The 22974-nt window shown below is 36.4% G+C and overlaps 1 protein-coding gene across 5 annotated transcripts in view; it reads right to left on the bottom strand.

The window, feature by feature from the left end:
• The window catches only part of LOC108711464 (NT-3 growth factor receptor), a 364980-nt gene that overhangs the window by 101581 nt on the left and 240425 nt on the right, over nt 1-22974 (bottom strand). For all 5 annotated transcript variants that reach the window (XM_018253223.2, XM_041586854.1, XM_041586853.1 and 2 more), the window contains exon 13: nt 1916-2104. In XM_018253223.2, the coding sequence (XP_018108712.1) occupies nt 1916-2104 (189 nt within the window). The remainder of the gene's footprint in view (nt 1-1915; nt 2105-22974) is intronic.

Here is a 22974-nt window from a genome sequence, read left to right as displayed (position 1 = left end):
AAAATGCAGCAATTTGTAATATTTTCTGGCAGTATCCAACAGCCTGTCATGGTCAATTCATTTGGAAAGACCCTATAATGACTCTTTAATTCTCGTAGTACGGGTTAGTACTGTAAGTGTAAGTCATCGAAAATTTTAGCAGATAGAAAAGAATAGAGTATAAAGGCTGATCATGCAAAAAGTGGTAAATTCACAGTATGCAGAATAGCTCAGTAATGAGTTATAATATTGCACTAAGCTATGACAGCAAAATGGTGTTATAAAGATTTTAATTATACTTTCCCTTTAAGAATGAGGAGTAACAGAAACACATTAAAAATGTCTGCAAATTGTTTCTTCTTAATATCAACAAAGACATTAGCATCCCGAAAACCACTTTCAATATTTCATCTGCGAATCTATTTTGCTGAACTAAGTGGAAAAAAATAAGAATCCGTCATCATATGCCATAAGCGATTCTGGTAAGTTTTTTGAAGTTAGAAATCTATATCATGCCAATGTTCTTTTAATAGTGTATTTAGAATTTGCTTTCTCTAACTGTAATTTAGTAACACTTATTGACATGCCCCTCCTTTTTTTTAATAACAAAAGAGCTAGAAAGCAGAATGGCAGAAGGAATGAAGACGGAGCTGTGTTCAGTTATTGTTTCTCGGTATATTTACCTACAGCAATTTTGTTGCTTTCAATGAACTGAATGTAACAGTATGTAAATAATACTGAGAGTGTAATGACAATGCAAACAATTGTTAAGTACAAATGTAAATAATAATATTACATGCAATCGTTCTGACCAAGCAGCTTGTTCCTTGAAAGTGCTTAAAACTGCTCTGCCACCTCCCTTTCACTGTAATAGGAATTGCCTCAAAATGCCAGAGCCCAAAAAACACTTAAGTCTGCTGAGTCTTTTACACATTTCACATCACAGTCAACAGGAGGTGGTAGAGGAGAATTTTGGTGCCAACAGCTACTTGTTTCACAAAGGACACTTTAATCCCATGTTTTGGGCTACTCAAAAGTAATTGATCTTAAAGTTCAAACTCATAGCAATACTTTTTTAGTTGAATTCATGGATAGTCTACCTATATATAAATCGTTCTTCCTTTTGGTGTAATATATCTTATGTGAAATATTTCATTATTTCTACCTGTGGAGTCTCTGAATCAATAACTTCCAGTGTGTCCATAGGAAATATTTCATTCTACTTAGTTAGAAGGTACAAATACCATACAACCTTCTTTCCTCGCATAGTGTTAGCACCAAACATTATTGACAATAATTGTTCTTGAGACTGCATTAGAAAATGTCATGCAACTATTTGGTTCTGTAGTTAACAGTTCTGTAGTTATTTAGCCAATGCACCTCTAGTGCCCTTCCACTTTTGGTTATTGCAAAACATACCAAGGCATTAGGTTATTTTGCAGAATTTTATATAAAATAAATATAAAAAATATATAAATTGAGATGCATGAATTGTATCTGTATAGATAACTTGGGTTAGAAGCAAAAACTGCCAAAAATGCGCTCCTTTATTTTAGAACTGAATTCGTTGACAGTATCATTAATAAAGATAAAGGTGTTTGTTTCTATACTAACCCATTTTCAATTAAGACTGGCTTATAGGGTGTCCATGTAAAGAATATGGCAATACATGTATAAAGAAAATAAATCTTTTTGGTTATAAACTACAGTGAGAGAGATTTGGACAGTCTGTCTCTGTTAAGCAACAATTGGATAATGTGAACTTTAGTTTATTATAAGAAAACCAGTTGTTTATGATAAATGCAACACTGGTAGGCATTGAGATCTTTAAGAATTGAATATGCTTTCAATGCTAGAAAGCCATAGTATTATAACATTCTATCTGCAAGGTAATTAAAACATCTTTACACATGATGTGACTAAAAGCAATACTTACATGTGTCTGGTTTGTGGCAGTTGTGACCTTGTCGGAAATACTGAGGATTTTCAATAACTGGAATACGGGTCATACCGATGACAACAGTATCTGGTCCAGCATCTAGAGATGAGGGTGTAGTTATGCCATGGTTGATATGATGAAGTGGACTTGCAGAATCTTCTTCCCCACTTATCACTGCCACAGGACCTGAACAACGACAGAGAGTTGAATATTCTTAAATTAACAAGTTGGGTAGTGAAACTTCAAATATATAAATGTGCTGGTTGGCACCAAAGTATTTATCTTTTAAGACACATTAATTTGTATGTGAGAAGGCTATAAAAATAACCTAGGAAAAACAACACCTGTTTGGCACTGTCTGTATTATTTATCAGGGTATTTATGAATAACACATGGCCCTGTTACAATTATAATAATATACAGAGTTAAAGGTGGGAAGTGGAAATGCATTAGGGAGACACTTTCAAATAAACATTGTAGGTCCCAGTGTCCCCTGGCTGTATTGTTGAATTCATAGAATTCAAGGAAGTGAGTGCTGTATTCGACATCTTAGCAAAGCATTCTAACTGTTCTATTTGCCTTACAAAAAACACCCACTTGCTTACATACCTTTCCCCTGAAAAGAGTTCATTTATGTATCTTTTTTTCAAAGAAATATGTCCATTCAAATCAAAAGAAACCCAGAAATACCAGATACGCTGGTGTTGCATAAAACATTTATTAGATTGACGCTGGTCTGTATATACAGGTATTACTTTGTCATTTTTACAGTTGCTAAACATCAACACATGGACCAAACTCTTAGGGGGTTATTTGTCAAAGAGTTTTTTATACGTTGAATGAGCTCATATGAACTCACAACTCGAATGGTTTCTTATTTAAGAGAAAACGGGAATGGGAAAAACTGGAATCAGCGAGTTTGGGGTTAACAACCTGAAAACTCGAATTTTATCGAGTTTTCGATGGGGGGAAACTTGAATCGCTCGTTTTTGGGAAAAACCCTCTGAAAAAAACTCAAACATCATGAAAACTATTAACATCTTCAAATGGTTCAAGGGACCTCTGCCATTGACTCTTACATTACCTCAACAGGTTTTAGGTTGAGTTTCAAGCTAATTCCAGAGTCTGGGTATAATAAATCTAGAAAAATTCTTGATTTTTGACACAAAACTTGAATTTTTGTGGAAAACACAACTCGATTCTTAATAAATCTGCCCATTAATATCTCTAAACTTGCATTTTAATAGAAATCTTTGGTAAACAAATGAAACACATTTCTTTTAAAGAGGTAATAGACCTTGCTTGCATCACTGCACTGCTCAGCCAAACTTTCAGCAGCTGTTGCTGGGCTGCAAATTTAAGAATAATATAACATATAATGAAGGTTTGGGGCATGCTGGGAGCTGTAGTCCAGGGTTATCAGGGTTGTAGTTTTATAGCACAATAAAACTTTTCCTAAACCTTTCCCCAAATCTCCACAGCCAGCAACCGCTTTAATATGCTAAATAAACTCAATTGAGAGCCCCAGCAGATCTGTTTAAATCTGGTCCCATGTTCTTGCAAGTGGAGTTTGAAGCTTTAAGCTGAGTTTTCTAGCACTAAACCAGTCTGTCCTTCATTTTGATGTCTGATTCCAATGTAACATAATGAAGACAAAAATCTCTATAAAGACGATAACAGCAAGATACCTGACATAGTGCTGGGAATCAGCATTCTCATTGGTCAATTCATTTGCATTTATAGTAAAGTTTTTAATCAGTCAAATCCTTATTGGTGAATTTCTTTGCAGCTATAATAAAAAATGTTGACAACTTCTGTAGAAAACCAGGGGGCACTGTGGTATGGCATTACAGGTTGGTTTAGAACCCCTTTAAATGTTGCTTAGGTTGGATGAACTCAAGGAATTTTCTTGTCCTAAATATTATGTAAGAAGTTTCTTGCTATGATTTGTTACATGGCACCATAAAATTAAATGTTTAATACGGGGAATGAATAAAGTTGTTTGTTTTGCCTGCTTACTCACTAGAGCTATACGAAGTTTCAGGACAAAGTATTTCACTGTATCTAGTCATGTTATATCAAACTATATGGGTTTGCCCATTCTGGTACTATACAATTTTATCCATATTAGATCAACAACTGTGATTTAATTGCGGTCTACCATGAAGCACCTATACAACTTCATGGACTCATATAACAGCAGATTTGTTGTGTCAATCTACTGTATTTCTACAAAACACTAGTGATAGGTGAATAAATTCGACAGGTTTGGATTCCTTGCAAATTTCCGTGTTTTTCGATGCCTGCAAATGTTTTCACAAAACTGCGCCGAAAAATTCACAGGCAAAAAATTGTTGTGCGTCAAAATTGGCCCACGCATAAAAATTGACATGCGTCAAAATTATTTGTACGCCCATTGACTTTAATGCATTTGAACAAAATAGTCGCATAGAAAAATTGTTGTGTGACATTATTTTGACGCCTATTGACTTCAATGCATTTCACGAAGTTTCTGCTGTTTCCTGAATTATTCAGATTCGCCCATCACTACAAAACACCACTAACCAGGGATTACCTACACACAAGAATTAAATATTACTGACATCATTTAGGTCATAAATAAAACATACAGAAAAAAATCACTTTTATTGTCTATTCTTTTTGTTTTAAAATCTTTTTTTCACAATTTCTTCACAACACCTCACCAAACAGTAAATCAAAACAAAACAAAAATCACCCTTAATATATTGGGAACTGGGAATATGATGATTTCATTGTGGCAACATCACACTCTGATTCTGCATAATATGCTGGACAAACAAGACATACCTTTGTTACTGAATATTCAATGCTTTCCTTTCCACCTGCTAATACTCATGTGACTCAGATACAATTTGTAAGCCAGCAGAGTGATGGGCTAATTAGAATATTGGCTCTGTGGTCTAGTTTTCATGGCACTGAATTGAGTCTGTCTGTAGTGTGCTGCTTCTTTCGATTACTTTTTAACACGGAGAATGGCTCTGATTGCAAATGTGCATTAATAATTTATCTGCAGAGGAAATTAATAAAGAAAAACAGGGAGCCTTGAAAATATCATACAGTGATACTGAGATGTTCTCTGAACACCTCGTTCAGAGAACATCTCAGTATCACTGTATGATATTTTCATACTAACAATGCTTTCATCATTGTTAGTATTGTTTCCAGTGGCGGAACTACCGGGGGAGCAGGGGGTGTGAGCGGGCCAGGGCCCGCACCCCCTCAGGGCCCCTCCGGCAGCCAGTGCGCCACTGAAAATGCGGGCCATATGGAGGGGGTGGGGCCCGGCTGCACTTCACGCACCAGGGCCCACCCCCTCTAGTTACGCTACTGATTGTATCATTGTATACCTCCTTAAAGGCTTATTAAGATGATAACATTTTAGTCTGCATTTAGGCATATCTCACCCAGGAGATCTCACATCTCACCCAGGAGAATAATGTTACTCATATTCTGTGCACAGTATGTCACATGTCCTAATACACTCAAAGAAAACTGTCAGTCACTAGCAAGCTTTTATGGGGTACTTATGTTTGAAACCCAGTTCATACACTTAGGGGGTTATTAATCAAATGTCAAAATGATTTTTACCTAAAAAATTCAAGTTTTCAAGGTTATTTTTCAATTAAAACTCAAATTTTCAGGTATTTCTTTTTTTTTTTTAAATACCCTGGAACTGGAAATAACTTGAATCTGAAAATACTCCAGCTAAAACCTTTCAAAGTCCGGTAGAAGTCAATGGTCCCTTGAACCATTTGAAGATGTTTGTAGCCTTCGTGATGTTTGAGTTTTTTTTCGGTGGGGTTCGCTTGAAAACTCGATCCATTTGATCGATATGAGGTTTTTTTTTGCTGAAAATTTGATCCATTTGTGTACTGGTATGGGACCTGTTATTCAGAATGCTCAGGACCTGGGGTTTTCTGGATAATAGTTCTTTCCATAATTTGGATCCTCATACCTTAACTACTAGAAAATCATGTAAACATTAAATAACCCAATAGCTCTTTGTTATGTATTATGCCTATCAATTTAAGCCTAAGGGCTACAATGAATCTTTGGAAATATCTCAACAATGAGTAAAAAATGTGTCCTATATGGGAAATAACAGGTATGAGATCTGTTATCTGGAAACCAATTATCCCGAAAATGCCAAATTATGGAAAGGCCATCTCTCATAGACTCCATTCAAGTCAAATAATCCATATTTTTAAAAATGATTTCCCTTTTCACTGTAATAATAAAACAGCACCTTGTACTTGATCCCAACTAATATATAATTAATCCTTATGGAAGGGAAAACCAACTTATTGGGTTTATTTAATTTGTACATGGTTTTCTAGTAGAAAGGTCCATTATCTGGAAACCGTAGATCCTCAGCATTCTGGATAATAGGTCCCATACAGTAGCTGTATACAATATAACACAACTGTATATGCTGCTACCAATCTCCCTGCTTTTTGTTGGTTAAACAAAATCATAGCTTCTATTCCCATACTATCTCTTTACCATTTTAAATTGAGAAGGATCTTCCTTTCCATCACCGGAATGTTCTAGTAAATTGACCACAGAAGATAGACTGCTTAATAAATAATAATAACAGTGTTATTATTATTTATATCATCTCACACAGTGGTTTACAGAGTAAGGGAATAAAGAGAAAAGGCACAACAATTTATACCTACAAACAATTAGATCTTACTGAGGCAGACACAAAATGAGAATTGCTAATTGGAATGTTAAGCAAAAGATTTTTTTTTTATTCACATATTCCAAAACTGTTTCTTGGGTGGGAACCACTAACAATTGTAGACATGCCAAATTATTTCTCTCATCTGGAGAGGCAATTCCCTCCCGTTCTTCCATTTTTGTGGCTCAGTGAGCAAAGAACATAAAATTGACATCTGTCAAGTTTGACTGCTCCTATTACATTTTTGTAGAACAACACATACAAGGGATGTGCTCACTTTCTTTATTTAGTCTCCCCTCAAACTACCTGCATATTCTGTACATATTCTAGAATACATTATTGTCAGAGAAGTTTTTCCTATAATGTGTCATCCATATACAGTAGTTCATCCATATCCTACAGACATACTGCTGGGTTTGTGGTTGTTTTACTGACAGGGAAAGGGAATAAAATCTCAGCAAGTGTCTGGTTCTGATAAATACCGTCCTTTTGTGACTCATTTCAGATCCTTATATCCTAGCTGCTAACTACTCCATTGCACACCAATGCAAAATGAATACGATAGCAGACAAATATGCAATAGTTAGAGAAACATGCCTCAGATGTCTTGCTATAAATGTCACAAGAGCACAACCACTATACAGATTAATACAAAGTCCTGTCTGCGGTTTATGGTGCATGCTCACAATTTTAGCTGCAAACGCAACAGGAGAGTGAATTTTATAGATGCAAATAAATAAAGAGGCATCCATGATAGCACTGTATAATTGGTTGGCCAGAAACAAAACAGCCATGGGTCTAAAATAGAAGTGTCAAAATTCTATTTCTCTCCACATATATAGATCTTGATAAGTTATTTTACATTAATTGGCATGGGGTACAAATTCCAGTTATAGTCAAAGCATACAGTATGTTGTGACTACTGTATTGTTATAACTAGCTGCTGTCAAGATGTGCACAAGTCATGCAATTTAGACATATCATTACATATCATTTCTCTATTAACAGGGTTGAGTTAGTAAAAACAGGAACCATGCAAGAGGTCTATTATGCCATGAAATAAAATTTTCCTGCCAAATTGTATTTACTACAGAAACAAACCAACAATGACATTGTTTTATTGTTATCTCTCTGCATGAAATGCTGTTGCTATGTCTGGCGTCTTCCATTACTGACCCCATTTTGCTAGTCAGACTCTCAAAGACAGGCCATCAGAGACCAGGAAGGCTACACTACAATCTGCCTGCGTAACATAATATCAAATGCTAACTGTGATATAATCAAAGCAGAAACAAAGCAAAAGTAAACAATTACACAATCAATCTTGTTTCCAGCAGACAGAAAAAGGTAACACTACAAAAATTAAGATATAGTGTCCTTGAACTGATATTACTTGGGATTTGATGTCACATATGCAAGTGGTTTATGACCATTTATTTATGACTCTGTTATTATTCTCATGGAAAAAGTGCCTGGTAAATGCGACAGAGCATGTTTTACATTGGGAGGCACATTTATCAAGGGTCAAATTTCAAATTCACGTGAGTTGTTTGCAACTCCCATAAATTTGAAATTTGACTAATCAAAATGTATTAATAAAATCTTATTTTCTCAGCTCGGACAAACTGAATCTACCCGAAAACTCAAATCGAATTTGATGTGAATTAGAAAAACTCAATTTGAATTTAAAAAACTAGATTCGAATGACTTGAATGTCAGGAAGGCTGCAAACATCACCAAATTGAATCCTGGACCTCTCCCATTGACTTATACAGCAATTCGTCAGGTTTAAGGTGGCGAATAGTCAATTGGGTTCTTAACGGGCCAGAGTGTGATAAATGTCAAAATTTGAATTCAAATTTAAACTCAAATCAAATTTGGATAATTCACAATTAGAATTTTAGGGTTTTGCCCAATTTTTTTTTTTTTTTTTTAAAAAATTAGAATTCCAATAAGAATTTTCACTTCGACCCTTAATAAATCTGTCCTTTCATTTCAATATAAGATTTCCCTTTGGAGAAGCATAAAATACAAATGATCAAAGCAATGTTTAGATTTGCACAGTGAAATCTTCGTGTGACATGTTTCCCTTTACAATTGATATTTTCTCTTTGGTCCAGCAATTTCCTTCATTCTATATTGATTCTTGCAACAAAAATGTGTCTTGTTGATGGAGAACCTCAAGAGTGCATACTGCTGACATAACTAGCCCACCCTGATCATGGCATGACCTTTACTTCAGTGTCTTACAAGAAATCATTCCTGGGAAAAAGGTGAATGTGCTCTGTAGGGATGTGATAATTTAGACACCCTCACATAATATTGGCAGGCACATCCTAAAGGTTTTAGACACCTAAATGGGTTCTAATGGGGACTTGCTCTCTCATTGCTCTGCTTATGTAAGCCCCTGTAGTTCTCACAGTGTACTGTAGATGGCACTGTGCTATAGTATAAAGGTAACCATGCAGTCTAGGTAACCATGCAGTCTGGGTCCATTACTTTAGCCCTTACCAAGCAGGCAGGAAGGGAATGGGTAGTGGAACCTAGGCGCTTCGGCACAAGTAAAGTGGATAGCTATACTCTTTCATAGATCGCTCTAGGAGTGATAGATAGGTTATATAGTTGAGCAGCTCAAGGCTCCAATGAGGAGAGTCAGAGGGATTAAGTTCCTGGGTACTAATAACCCAGAAGTAGGGACTAAATGCATAGACTTAGTAATGGTAGAATTTCCCGTAGGTTCCACTTAGGGCACAGGCTGGGGTACCTTCTGAATTGCTGCTTAACTACTGCTGTAACTGTCCCCTTGCCTGCAGGGATCAAGCTGTGTTCTTGGTGCTGTGAGTATACTGCTATTCTTTATGCTATATGTTCTCTGTACTCCTATGTGGATTGTTCTGTAAATAAACCAAGGGGCAAATTCACTATGCGCCGAAGCGCCTAACGCTAGTGTCAATTCGCTTGCGTTGGGCATTTTCGTTACTTCGCAAATTCACTAGCGTAACTTCGCACCCTTACGCCTGGCGAATTTGCGCAACGGACGTAACTACGCAAATTCACTAACGTGCGCATTGTTCTGAACGCTACCTTTTACGCTAGATTTCCTACCCCACCTCAGACCAGGCGAAGCGCAATAGAGTAGATAGGGATTTCTTCAAAAAAAGTTCAAATTTTTTCTAAGTCCCAAAAAACGCTGGCGTTTTTTCTATATTATGGGTGATAGGCTGAAAAAGATCGAAACATTTTTTGGGGCTCCCCTCCTTCCCCCCTATATTTCCTAACTCATGGCAACTTAACTATACAGTGGGCACATGTGTAGGGCAAAATAAAAATTTTATTTGATGTTTTGAAGGTTTCCCAGGCATTTGTAGTGCTGCTACATATTCCTCCATTGAAATTTGAATCTGGTGCCGTATGCAAATTAACCATCGCTAGCATAACTTCTCTTCGCTTAGCGAATCAACGTTAGTGCAACTTCGCAACCTTACACTACCCCTGAGCGCAACTTCGGATTTTAGTGAATTTGCGGAGTGCTGGCGAAACTACGCCTGGCGAAGTGCGGCGAAGTTATGCCTGGCGCAACTATGAATCTTAGTGAATTTGCCCCCAAGTTCCTTGTTAGCATAAAAGAACCACTGGCGCCCAGTTCTTGTACAGTTGCACTACACCCTGCCTCCACACTGTTGCAAGGGCTTGCACCCGAAAAAAAGGTCTCATCCGTGGCACAATTATTTTTGAAATTAAGCTCATAATAGAGATGGTGCCACTCAATTTATTATAGCACTACAGCTCCAATAATATCAAATGGTTCCTTATAATATTTCCGGCTTTTTTTGTTTCTCTTAAAGTATTGCATTAAAAAGGGGCTTTTGTCTGTCTATTTTCTTAAAATTCAGATGCTTTATTGATTTTGACACTTTATTTGCCATGATGGCTTATTTTGATGGATACCTCCAAGATATTTTTATGTAATGCTGAAACAACATTATGCAAGATTTTATTTCTCCAACATGAATGAAGGCTCTCTCTCTCTCTCTCTCTCTCTCTCTCTATATATATATATTAAATGAGAGTTCTACTATACACACACATTTACTTAGCTCGAGTGAAGGATTAGAATGAAAAATACTTCGAATTTCGAAGTATTTTCTTGGCTACGTCGACCATCGAATTGGCTACCTCGACCCTCAACTTCGAATCGAACGTTTCCAACAAAAAATCGTTCGACTATTCGACCATTCGATAGTCGAAGCACTGTCTCTTTAAAAAAAACTTCGACCACCTACTTCGCCACCTAAAACCTACTGATCACCAATGTTAGCCTATGGGGAAGGTCCCCATAGGCTTTCCTAGCAATTTCTGATCGAAGGAAAATCGTTCCATCGAACGATTTTTCCTTCGATCGTTTGAACGAATTGCGGGAAATCCTTTGACTGCGATATTCGGATTTAACTTCGATGGTCGAATATCGAGGGTTAATTAACCCTCGATATTCGACCCATAGTAAATGTGCCCCATAGCGTATATGGAGAAGAATATGAAGGTAAAACAACATACATATGAATGTTCCTTAATGGGAAACTTTTTATAACAGTAAGGTATTAGCACAGATGGTTTTCCCTGGTCCAGTAAACCATTGAAAGTGATCAGCAGTTAGCAGACTTAGAGTAAATCTCTTTAGACAAAATCTGAACAACTTTTGAGAAAATAACCAAATGCTTCCTTATTACTTAGAAGAACTGAACAAATCAAACTTCACAATAGTTTGATGCTGTTATAATTAATGATCCACACAATAAAATAAGCTTTTAGAATACATCTACTTTATGGCTATCGTTACATTGTAATTTAGAGCAGTTTTATAGTGTGCCAAACCCCATATACTCGTGAAGGCTAGACTATAAAAATTATTTTCAAGCATGCAGTAAATAGGGAGAGTTTAGACAAAGTTAGATGGGCAGTATTCAGTCCAGAAACTCATGAACATTGCTGCTACTGTTTACAGTGCTGCTGGTGTTCCTAGTGCAGTTCTGAAGCTACAATTACTATTATCATCATGTATTTACAAAAGGTGAACACATTTAACAGTACTATACACCAGAAGGGTGGATACATCAAATAGAAAATGATACTGACCAATACAGTAGGTGATTAGAGTTTTTAACTAGACTGCTGAGTGGTAGATTGCATGTTGAGTCAGATTCATTACAGCCTATCACACTTTATCTGGCTGGACCTGGTCACTGATATTCTAGGGACTCGTTTTGTAGCCCAGAAAGTGCTGCCCCTATTATCTCCTGTATAATTTGCTTCTTCTGAGACTAGAACAGATGGTTTACTATGGATAACCTTTCATACTACTCTGGAATAAAGGATATTACTTATATGGAAATCTGATATCCAGAAAGTTCTGAATTACAGGAATTTCCCATAGAGTCCATTTTTAGCGAATAATTCTAATTATTTTACTGCTTTCCTTTTTTTGTAATGATAAAACAATATAATCATTATCATACTAATATAAAACCATATTGGTGACAAATTAAATTTGGGTTTATTTAAAGTTTAATTTTTTTAACAGACTTGAGGTATGGTAATCCATATTGTGACAAATTAACCTAGACCCCAAGCATGCCAGATACCTGCATAGTGTTATTTGTTTGGTGTTAGTCCCTATAAAACTTGTATATTTCATATTCTGAAATATAAAAATTACTGTTTTTGTTTTAAATGGAAAAGCTGCTCTTACAACTTACACAGATCTATAAATTGCAGTGTCTGAAAAATACTGGATCTATAATCAAGATGAATATAAATATATATATATATATATAAAAAGATCAATTCAGAAACAGAGAGTTCATAAATAAATAACATATCCATCACACTTCAATATCTCAACACAAGCTCTTACAGTATGCAGCCTTGTACTTAAATATACTGTAGATATTCTTTTAATCATGTTCGAAAAGATGAGATCCTTATTCACTGATGTGCTACTACAAAATATGTTAGAAATTATTAAACTCTCTAAATTTTCTCCAGTATGGCAATTTCCTAGAATGTCAGTAAATATTTAATAGGCCGTGTGCCTTGGTTAGTTCTTGTCTCAGTTAATCAATGCAACCAACCAAGCACATTTCATTGTAGTTGGTTTCTTCATTGAAGGTTTGTAGCTGACCTTTAGGCCCCAACCAAGAAAATATTTGCTGATTTGTCCACTGCTATTCAAAGTGCAAGAGATTTGCCAGGAAGTTTAGCTCATTTATCTCTCCTGTCAGTCTGACTTTCTCGCCATTTGAAACACACATAAGGTTAGTACGGAGTTACAAAAAATTATATAAAACTTGTTTCCCAAAAATAGTGTGATTGTGCAATACCCTGTGCAATGCCCTGTACTGTAGATCCTTATGTTATTATTGGTTAACAGATCTTTGCATTAAATACAGTTCAAACAAAGATATATTAATTCTTAATAAAATCAATTAGTATGTGTATTTAAAACAGCTACACTACTCACATGCCAGTAAAGCGAAAGAGGCAGTGACTAGTTGGCACCATTCAAATGTTCATCTGCTGGTTGCTGAGAACTTTGTCTAAGGTCCTCACTAATTTTTGAGTACTTTGTAACATTTCAACCTGGGTCTTGGAAGGCTTTTCTATTATGATCATAAATTAGTAAAAACCTGCCAGGTTTATTCCCAATTGCCAGAGAAATAACACTTTCAGATGATAAATGAATGGTTCATCTTTTATACTTTTTTTTCTATTACTAATGATTTGGCATTTCAATCTGAATAAACAGATGGCTAATAATCAGCTGTTAGCGATCCTAATGGATTTGGCTTTAATTTTTAAACACTAACAGACCCCTCAGGAATACTTGGACACCATGGAGGTCCCCTAGGTCCTAGACTCAATGACATTAGGGGGCGATTTATCAAGGGTCAAATTTCGAGGGTTAATAAACCCTCGAATTCGCCCTCGAAGTAAAATCCTTCCAATGATTCGAAGGATTTTAATTGATCGACCGAATGATTTTTATTCAATCAAAAAAAAGTGCTGGGGAAGGTCCCCATAGACAGTACTTTGACTATCGAATGGTCGAATAGTCGAGCGCTTTTTACTTTGAAGGTCGTAGTTGCCTATTCGATGGTCAAAGTACCCAAAAAAATACTTCTAAATTCGAAGTTTTTTTCATTCGAATCCTTCACTAGAGCTTAGTAAATGTGCCTCTAGGTGTTCTCTCTCTCTATATATATATATATATATATATATATATATATATATATATATATATATATATATATATATATATATATATATATACTTTCTTAAACTGTTCAAAGGAATAATTTATAATAAGGTTTATGAAATTATGTATTGTATGTTTATTGGAATTTGTTTAGCAAATTAATATTGGTTTATTTTAGTATAATAGACATCAGCAATGAGAACAATACAAGCTGAATGCATTGTGAGCTGTCAACAACAGATATGTTTCTGGTCCAGTCTTGGATGTTGGATTATAATGGCCACAGTTTTATTATTATTACAAACCGTAAAAAACCATCAATTAACAATGTATGAAAATAGGCAATACACATTAAATATATATCTTTACAATACCAATAAAATACATGAACAGTGCAAATAACTAGAGTCAAAATAATTTATATTGAATACCCTCCAGCTGCCCAAATACTCCCACAAATCAGGCTCAGCAAGACTTTACTGATATAACATAACAATAATGGAACAATAGCCAAACTTTCCCTTCAGCTGCCTTTCTCAAAATAGTGGCTCTTTTTTCCTACCCTCAGCCTAAGATGGCACCTGCTCCACCTCCCATGTCTATAACCCCCTCCCCGTTAAACTTAATCCCACAGGGCTCCCTCTCAGGGTTGGCCCAGGTCATGCCTGCCTTATCCAAACTGTTCCAGTTGCTATTTGTGGCTTACATTACAACAGAACATCAGTCAGCAAAAGAGCCTTGAAGTAGAATATAAGATAAAATCTTTCTGAAAGATCAGACTCACTGCTTGGCCATTATACAAGTATTGCTCTCTGTTCAGGGAACCATCGTGCATCAACTATTTCCATCTAAGCTCTTAGATTTAGGGTACTTCTGAGCATTTTTCCTCAGGTTTCCACTATCTTCATTGTACAGAACTAGCTTTTCATTTATTACAAATATCTCACTTAACAAAAACAGACTTCTACATATTTAATATTTGTGTTTGAATTTGCAGGGTTTGGATGGAGTTATGGCCTTTTTCAAACACATTCACAAGACTCCTCTGGCACATAAGGGAGCAGATTTGCTGTGTTTCAGGCAGACAGATGAAATCATTTTTTTCCACACTGCTTAATCCCTAATACACTAATTAGATTTCCGTCAGTTCCTTTGCACTTTGTAGGTTGCAGTCTTTCTAGCACATGCCAATGAATCTGCAAGGATCATTGCTGCAGCCTCTGCCAATGGCGTTCAGCCAGTAACAGGGCAGGCAATCTCTGCCAACTACTTAAGCCTTTCTGAAAGGTAAGCAATCTAAAAGGCATGTTATATAAAAGAGAAATGCAAAGATTGTATCCTCTCTGCTGCCAAAAAGGGATCAACGTGGTTACCCCACTGCCTTTCTGAGAGTGCTTGATATATTTATATATGGACTAACTTATCATAACTCAGTGCTTTATATTATTGGATAACAATGCTGTTTTTGCAGCGATCCTTTTGGTTTTCCTGTTTGTAGTGCATTGCAAATGAGCTATAATATTTTGTATTGCTTATGCAAGTTACAAAATCTGGAGACTTCCTGTGATTGGCATTATGCAAGTTTTCAGCTGCCATTAGAAGGACAAAAATGAAATAAATATATCCAACTGTGGAACTTAAGGAACGTTCCATTAAGTGTAAAAAAGTAAAAGGCTTTAAAGCTCATTTCATTAGATTCTGCTTCCAGGGTTACATTTCTTTTACTATATAATTGTTTGGTCTATTTAATGGTTAATTTTTCATGTCTTTTTGATTCAAACAACACAATAATTTTGCGCAGCAGTCTAACAAGTGTAAAGGTGGCCATAGACGTAACAATTACGATCTTTCTTGGAAAAGATCTTTCCAAGAAAGATTGTTCGTTTCAATACACACGTGTAGAGCTGAATCGTCATATATACAGGTAGACAGACAGGTAGAAACAATAGAATTCTACCTGTATCAGATGATTCAGCACTAACAATGGCCGATGTTTGGGTGCTTTCAAAGGCACCCGATCAAAATTTTCCGTCCAGCCTGATCGATGAGCCGACCGATATTCAAGACTTCTGCCGATATCGGTCGGTTCTTTTCCCACCATACACGCACCGAATATCAAACGAAAATTAGTTTTGCATGATATTATCTGTGCGTCTATGGCCAGCTTTACTGTATGTGTTTGTTGAATTTCAATTTGTCATGGTGGTATCTGCCTAATACAGCACTGCAGGGCAAAGTATTGGGTAGTCAGTTAATTCTATTGGTACTGACATTGACCATGCATATAACATACATCTTTAGAAACAAAATGTGGCCAGTCCTGTTTAGTTTTCCTTGGCTGTGCTTGTATTTGATGCCATGCCATTAACATATTCAGTCTTCTTTATTTAAAAGAGCGCACACAAGATGTAAAGAAAATTAATGTGTGAGATATAGTTGTAAACATTTTATACATTTGCAGTGTATATTGGAATACAGGTATAGGATCTGTTATCCAGAATGCTGGGGACATGGGGTTTTCTGGATAAAAGATCTTATCCATAATTCCACACCTTAAATCTGATAAAAATAATTTCATTATATGAACCCAATATTGTTGTTTTGCCACCAATGTGGATTCATGCAGCCTAGTTTGGATTAAGTACAAGATATTCATTTTTGCTTGTAATGAGCTCTATGGGAAATGACCTTCCCATAATTCAAAGCTTTCTGAATAATGGGTTTCAAGATATATACCAGTATATATGATATTAAGGACGAAACATATCAACTTTGACCCTAAACAGACTGAGTGATGCTCTTCTACATACCTGCTATAAGGTCACATTCCCTTCTAAATAAACCAACACTGATAATGGCACACTCCCTGTAATGTATTTCAATTAGGGATGCACCGAATCCAGGATTCGGTTCGGGATTCGTCAGGTAGGGAAATCACGTGACTTTTCGATAAAAAAAGAAGATTTTTTTCCACTTTTCCTGCCCCTGATTTGCATATGCAAATTAGGATTCCGATTCGGTTCTGTATTCGGCAAATCTTTCCCTAAGGATTTGGGGATTCGGCCGAATCGCAAATAGTGAATTTGGTGCATCCCTAATTTCAATAGATTTAAATAAGAAAACCATGTGTTACTCAAACTGATATAAATTCCTCTTACTTTGTAAGTGTTGGAAATTTTTATGAATAACATGGTGATGTACAAAAACACCATAGCTAAAACAAATGTCATTAATCTATTCAAAGAATCCCAAATGAACAATGCAAAAACATCCTAAAACCAGGATATCTCTCAAATATGGTATTTCTCTGAACTGCTGTATAGATAGCTGTCACTTCTGCCATTCATTTTTTTTTCAACAAAAGATGGCTATCTATAACCTAAGAATAATATCTAGACTCTCCCTAAGCTCCCTAGATCGGACCATTTCTGTAAGCTCCATAATGCATTAGTGAAAGTGATATGTCAGGAAATGAATAAATGGCTTTTAACGTTGATTACAATCAGTTTCATAATAACCATGTGACATTTGGTAAAATATCGGAGATCCCCCAAACTGAAACTTGAGAATGTCAGAAGATAAGATGGCATAGGACACCTGGTGGTTTGGATCACTTTTTTGCAAGAGCAGTCTTGTAGTCTCTGGCTTCTGCTTTCAAGTTTTACAATATGTTCCTCTAGCAAATCCAAAACTCACTTGATTTATTAAACAATCAGAAGATTTCTTCATTACAACCTTCTAAGTGGAAAAGTCTGAATACTGTATGACCTGGCCTTTACTTTCTTTTAACTGCCGGAGCACAATTACAAATTCCATGTAACATACCCTGGTGGTCTAGTGGGCCAGCATCGACACCCGCTGCACCTCCGGCGATGATGCCCGCCATGTGGTGCTTATTCCTAAAGACAGTTTCCTATGGCACATCTGTTAATATTGACCCTTGCCTGCCTGACTACTCTTTGAACGCTGCCTGTACTGACCCCGGCCTGTCTGACCTTGCTTGAACTCTGCCTGAACCAACCACTGCTTGTCTGACTCTGCTTGAGCTTTTTGTATACTCCTCGAACCATTGCTTTCCGTCCAACCTTGTTAACATACGTGCCCCTTTGCCAGTTCAGAACATTTAGTTGGCTCCTCTCAAGTTTAAAACCTTGTGGCATCTGAGTAGCTGAGGGCTCCTCCCAAAGCCAAAGGTGGCTGTTACATGCAGAAGATCTAGCTAAGACTTGGGAGCCTAGCACTTGTTCTGAAGTTAGGGAGCCATATGTGACATTCCAGATGAGATATGGTATTACATGTAATCATGGTGCACAGATGTGTTGAGAATTCCACAGCTGTATTCATCAGTTTTACTCTTTTCTCAACATTCCTTACCTGCTTTCTCACATCAACATCCTTTTAAAGATGAAATAGAAGTGAATTTTTTTTACAGATATATGAAAATATGCTGCTGGTCTTTGTATAAGCTGATTTACCATGACATTGTTGTCAACCAAAAAGTCAGAGAAGCCAGAGTTTAGGCTTTGGTCCAGATGACAATTTACTGTCTATGAGACATGTTACTACTGAAAATACAAAAGTCTCATATTCCTTAAACTGCTCACTGTATAATTGCCCTAGAACAAAAATTCTGTATTTAAGCAGAAAACATTGGTAATACACTTGCAACTGACTAAGAGTTATTGTAGAGTGCTGTTTGTACTTGTACTGCACACTATCAACAATCAAACATCTCCTGCCCTGCTTAAATGCTGAATAAAGGTGTCAGGGTTCCAGTTGCAACCCCAAGTTGCAGTTATGTATTGCTATTTACTATTTAGTCATACAGTTCCTAACAGTAATAGGAACATTTAAGTATCCCTCTAACGTGGATGTCTCACCATATACAGTATATGCCACTGATAAGAGTACAAGATCTCTGCAAAGCAACGTGCTATTCCCTAAATTCAGTCAACTAAGCTGGACAGTGAATGCAAAAAGGTGGATCTATAAATTTAAATGTCAACATGAAAATTTTAAAGCGCATCCATAAAAGCTATTTTTTTCCAGGAGCTTTTGAATATTCATTAAAGCTGAATGCTAACTAAAATCAATATTCTTCATTCTATACATGTCAGTTATATGAATACCTTTTGCACCAAAGACAAATATGTCCTTGTTAACGTGGCAAAGAGAAGATAATAAATGATATCCATTCCATTAGCTACGGTAATTTTATAGCACTCTCCACAGAAGAAAACATTATGTTGAAAAGGGACACTAAACTGTTTTTTTTTCTGGACTGCTTAAAGGGACTCAGCAAACAATGCATATTTTAAATTTCTTAATTTCTAGTTAAAACCTAATGATAAAACCAATATAATATAGAATTAGTTAAGATCAAATATGAAACACCTTTGTTATCATTGTTATCCTAAACAGCATCAGAGGATACAATTAAAGTATGTAAAGGGCAATGCCAACTTACTATCCTGGGCAGAGTCTGGCATGGGCATATTAGAGTTTTGGGTGTGTTTATCCCACTTTCTGATGCCTAGGTATCTATATAACTATAGGCTCCTTATATTCTATCTAGCTATCAAGCACAGTCTCCCAAAACCCACAGCTCACGCTTCTTCCTACAACAGCCGCCTTTTGCTTGGAGAGGAGCCCTCCAGGTCTTAAAGTGAGAGAACCAGGGTTCAGGTTCTGTGGCGCAGCAGGCATCACCTTTGACCTCTGTTATAAAAGACACAGGAGCAGCATCCCATGACAACCAATCAGCAGGCAACATATACTTGTCACCTATTAGTTGTTATGGATTACTGTTCCTGGGCAAACTTAGGGGCCAATTCATTAACTTCGAGTGAAGGATTCGAAGTAAAAAAACTTCGAATTTTGAAGTGTTTTTTTGGCTTCTACGACCATCGAATGGGCTACTTCGACCTTCGACTACGACTTCGAATCGAGTGATTTGAACTAAAAATCGTTCAACTATTCAACCATTCAATAGTCGAAGTACTGTTTCTTTAAGAAAAAACTTCGACCCCCTAGTTTGCCACCTAAAAGCTACCGAACCCAATGTTAGCCTATGGGGAAGGTCCCCATAGGCTTGGCTAAGTTGTTTTGGTCGAAGGATAATCCTTCGATCGTTGGATTGAAATCCTTCGAATCGCTCGATTCGAAGGCTTTAATCGTTCGATCGAATGATTATTCCTTCGATCGTTCGATCGCAGTATTTGCGCAAAATCCTTCGACTTCGATATTCGAAGTCTAAGGATTTTCATTCCCAGTCGAATATCGAGGGTTAATTAACCCTCGATATTTGACCCTTGATGAATTTGCCCCTTAGTGTCTTTTATTACATATGAGAATTCTTCAATCCAGCCCACAACTTCAAGCCCATGGTGACCCAGGTGGGGACATTTCATTTCAGAGGAGATGTTTCATTCCAGAGCTAGTTATGCTTAAAATTATGCTTTCTTGAATTGATCCTTTATCATAATTTGTTCTGAACATATAAATCAGTTAATTTGACATTTTTGGAGACATTCATTACAGCTGCCTTTGGGTAGTCATGAAAACTAAGTTTTGATGTTCTGAGGTTTTATGGGAGTAAAGGTCTGGTTTTGCAGATGTAGTTATAGATGACACCTCAAACATGGTGATGAAATCTGTAAGCAAAGCTATTTTACCAACCTAATAATTACAGTGTCTATTGCAAATAAATGAAAATCCTTATACAAATAATTCTACACTGCAGCAGTAAGGGATTAGAAATAATGAAAATGGCACTTGGAAAAAACACAGTATAAACTCCTGGGTACATTATCACTTATCACCTCTTGTAAAGCAGCTAAAAAAACGAGAGAAAACTTTCCAATATATTAAATTGCTTAGCTTTAGCGTACCCCCTAGGGATTTTCTTTCTAATATCTCAGACAAAATCTCAGACAAAAAAATCCCCATGATGATTGTGCCTTGCTTATCATATTGTGCAAAACAAATATTTTGGTTTCACATTGATAGAAAACATATCTAGATCTCAGTGGCATTAAGTCTGCATAGTTTGTAGGGACATTACAAATCTGATGGCTGGACCTAGGAGTGCAATGGGCATAGAAAGCTTGGCTGCTGCTCTGACTCATATACTATCTCTAATAAATGTAACAAGCAGCTTACCTACCAGATATGTGTGTTAAGTTGTTTGAGGTCCCTAAAGGTAATTTAAACCAAAAGTAAATTGAGCAAAGTGCAACTTCGAGCTGAACTGACTCCCAATTTTGAGCTGAACTGCTTGTGTTCCACTAACTAGAGGCATCCTTGTATCCAAACCACTAACACTCTTGCTCTCCTTGAAAAAGGATACAAAATACTAAAACACTTGCTTTATACATATAGAATGCTTAGTAAAATAACTAAAATCTGCATTTTAGCACTTATGTTCATAAATGAGCTGTAGAGTCTCAATAAGAATTAGAAACCTCTGTTTGACTGTAAATGAATCAAGTAGAAATGATTGGTAAAAAGTATTAAACAAAGGCATTCATGCAGATCATTTTTTCACCACTCAGAACACAATAACCATTGTCCTCATCATTAATTTATACAACTTTTTTCAGATAAATAATAAACAAATTAATATTTAATTTATACACATTCTTATGCAGGCATATAAACAGGTGTATAGAACTGCTAATGGGTTCTTGACCCTTTTTCTGTTTTTGTTTTCTTTTTTGAAATGTGTAACAAATGAATACATTGTATTATTCCCAAGACAACATGGTGTATGGTTTGATTATATTGTACCTTCTGCAGGTGGAAATGGCTATCCTGTAGAGCAAAGTAGCAATTTCTAAATGGGAATAGTACTATACACACTCCCTTGGTGCTGCTGTCATTTTAGAAAGATGCAGAAGTGTAACACTAACCTGAAGAAACAATGAAATCCTGTTCTGTTGTGACCAAGTTATGTGACTGTGGACTATACACCTGAGAGTAAAACATAGTCCAACTATAACATCCAATTTAACACCTAGCAGAAAGAAATAGCAGAACATATTTCTACTTTCTATATGTGAATTTGTTCTTACAGGAAACACATATATAAATAGCATGGGCACATTAGTACACTGCCATGGATCTGATTGCATGTGTTGCTATGAGGGTTGAGGGTTATAGGGCTGTGCATTCTAACTGCTGCAAGATCTCATACTTCCAGTTGTGCAACCTAAAATATACAGAGCTTTCCAATTAGACCTAAGGGTAGTGGTGTTGGGCTGCAGCCCATTTTATTTCTATGCAGTGTTTAATCTCTTGACTCACTCATGCCTGGCAGAGACACGTCGTAAAAATGATATAAGCATTTCATTCCTGGGCACACTGCAAGAGGAGAAAGAAGAAAAGCAACGTCGAATTGATTTTGGTCATGTCTGTTCTTTACTGTACAGTACAACTGAACAGCAAATCAATAGGAATAACACTACCTTAGACATCTAATCTCTTCTTTTTATAGGGTGCATTCTAGAAACTGTTATTTTAACTCCAGTATCTATTGAAATCGCTTTCTTCTTCATTTGGAAAATCAAGGGTAAGAATAATGTGTAGGTAATTAACCGCTAAATCCTTTAAGTAAGATGTATCCTGATATACCAGCTTTTTCTCAGCCAACTGTGCCAACATACCTATGGCCACGCAACATTAAGGGGCCGATTCACAAAGGGTCGAATATCGAGGGTTAATTAAAATACTGGGAATTAAAATCCTTCGACTTCGAATATCGAAGTCGAAGGATTTTAGCGCAAATAGTGTGATCGAGCGATCGAAGGATTATTCCTTCGATCGAACAATAAAATCCTTCGATTCAAATGATTTTAATCCAACGATCGAAGGAATATCCTTCGATCAAAAAAAGTTAGCCAAGCCTATGGGGACCTTCCCCATAGGCTAACATTGACTTCGGTAGCTTTTATCTGCCGAACTACGGGGTCAAAGTTTTTTTTAAAGAGACAGTACTTCGACTATCGAATGGTCGAATGGTCGAACGATTTTTAGTTCGAATAGTTCGATTCGAAGTCGTCGTCGAAGGTCGTAGTAACC

This window comes from Xenopus laevis, chromosome 3L, assembly GCF_017654675.1.
Source record: "Xenopus laevis strain J_2021 chromosome 3L, Xenopus_laevis_v10.1, whole genome shotgun sequence".
Classification (NCBI taxonomy): domain Eukaryota; kingdom Metazoa; phylum Chordata; class Amphibia; order Anura; family Pipidae; genus Xenopus; species Xenopus laevis.
Note: the sequence above shows the minus strand (reverse complement) of the source record. Positions and strands in the feature narration are given on the sequence as shown.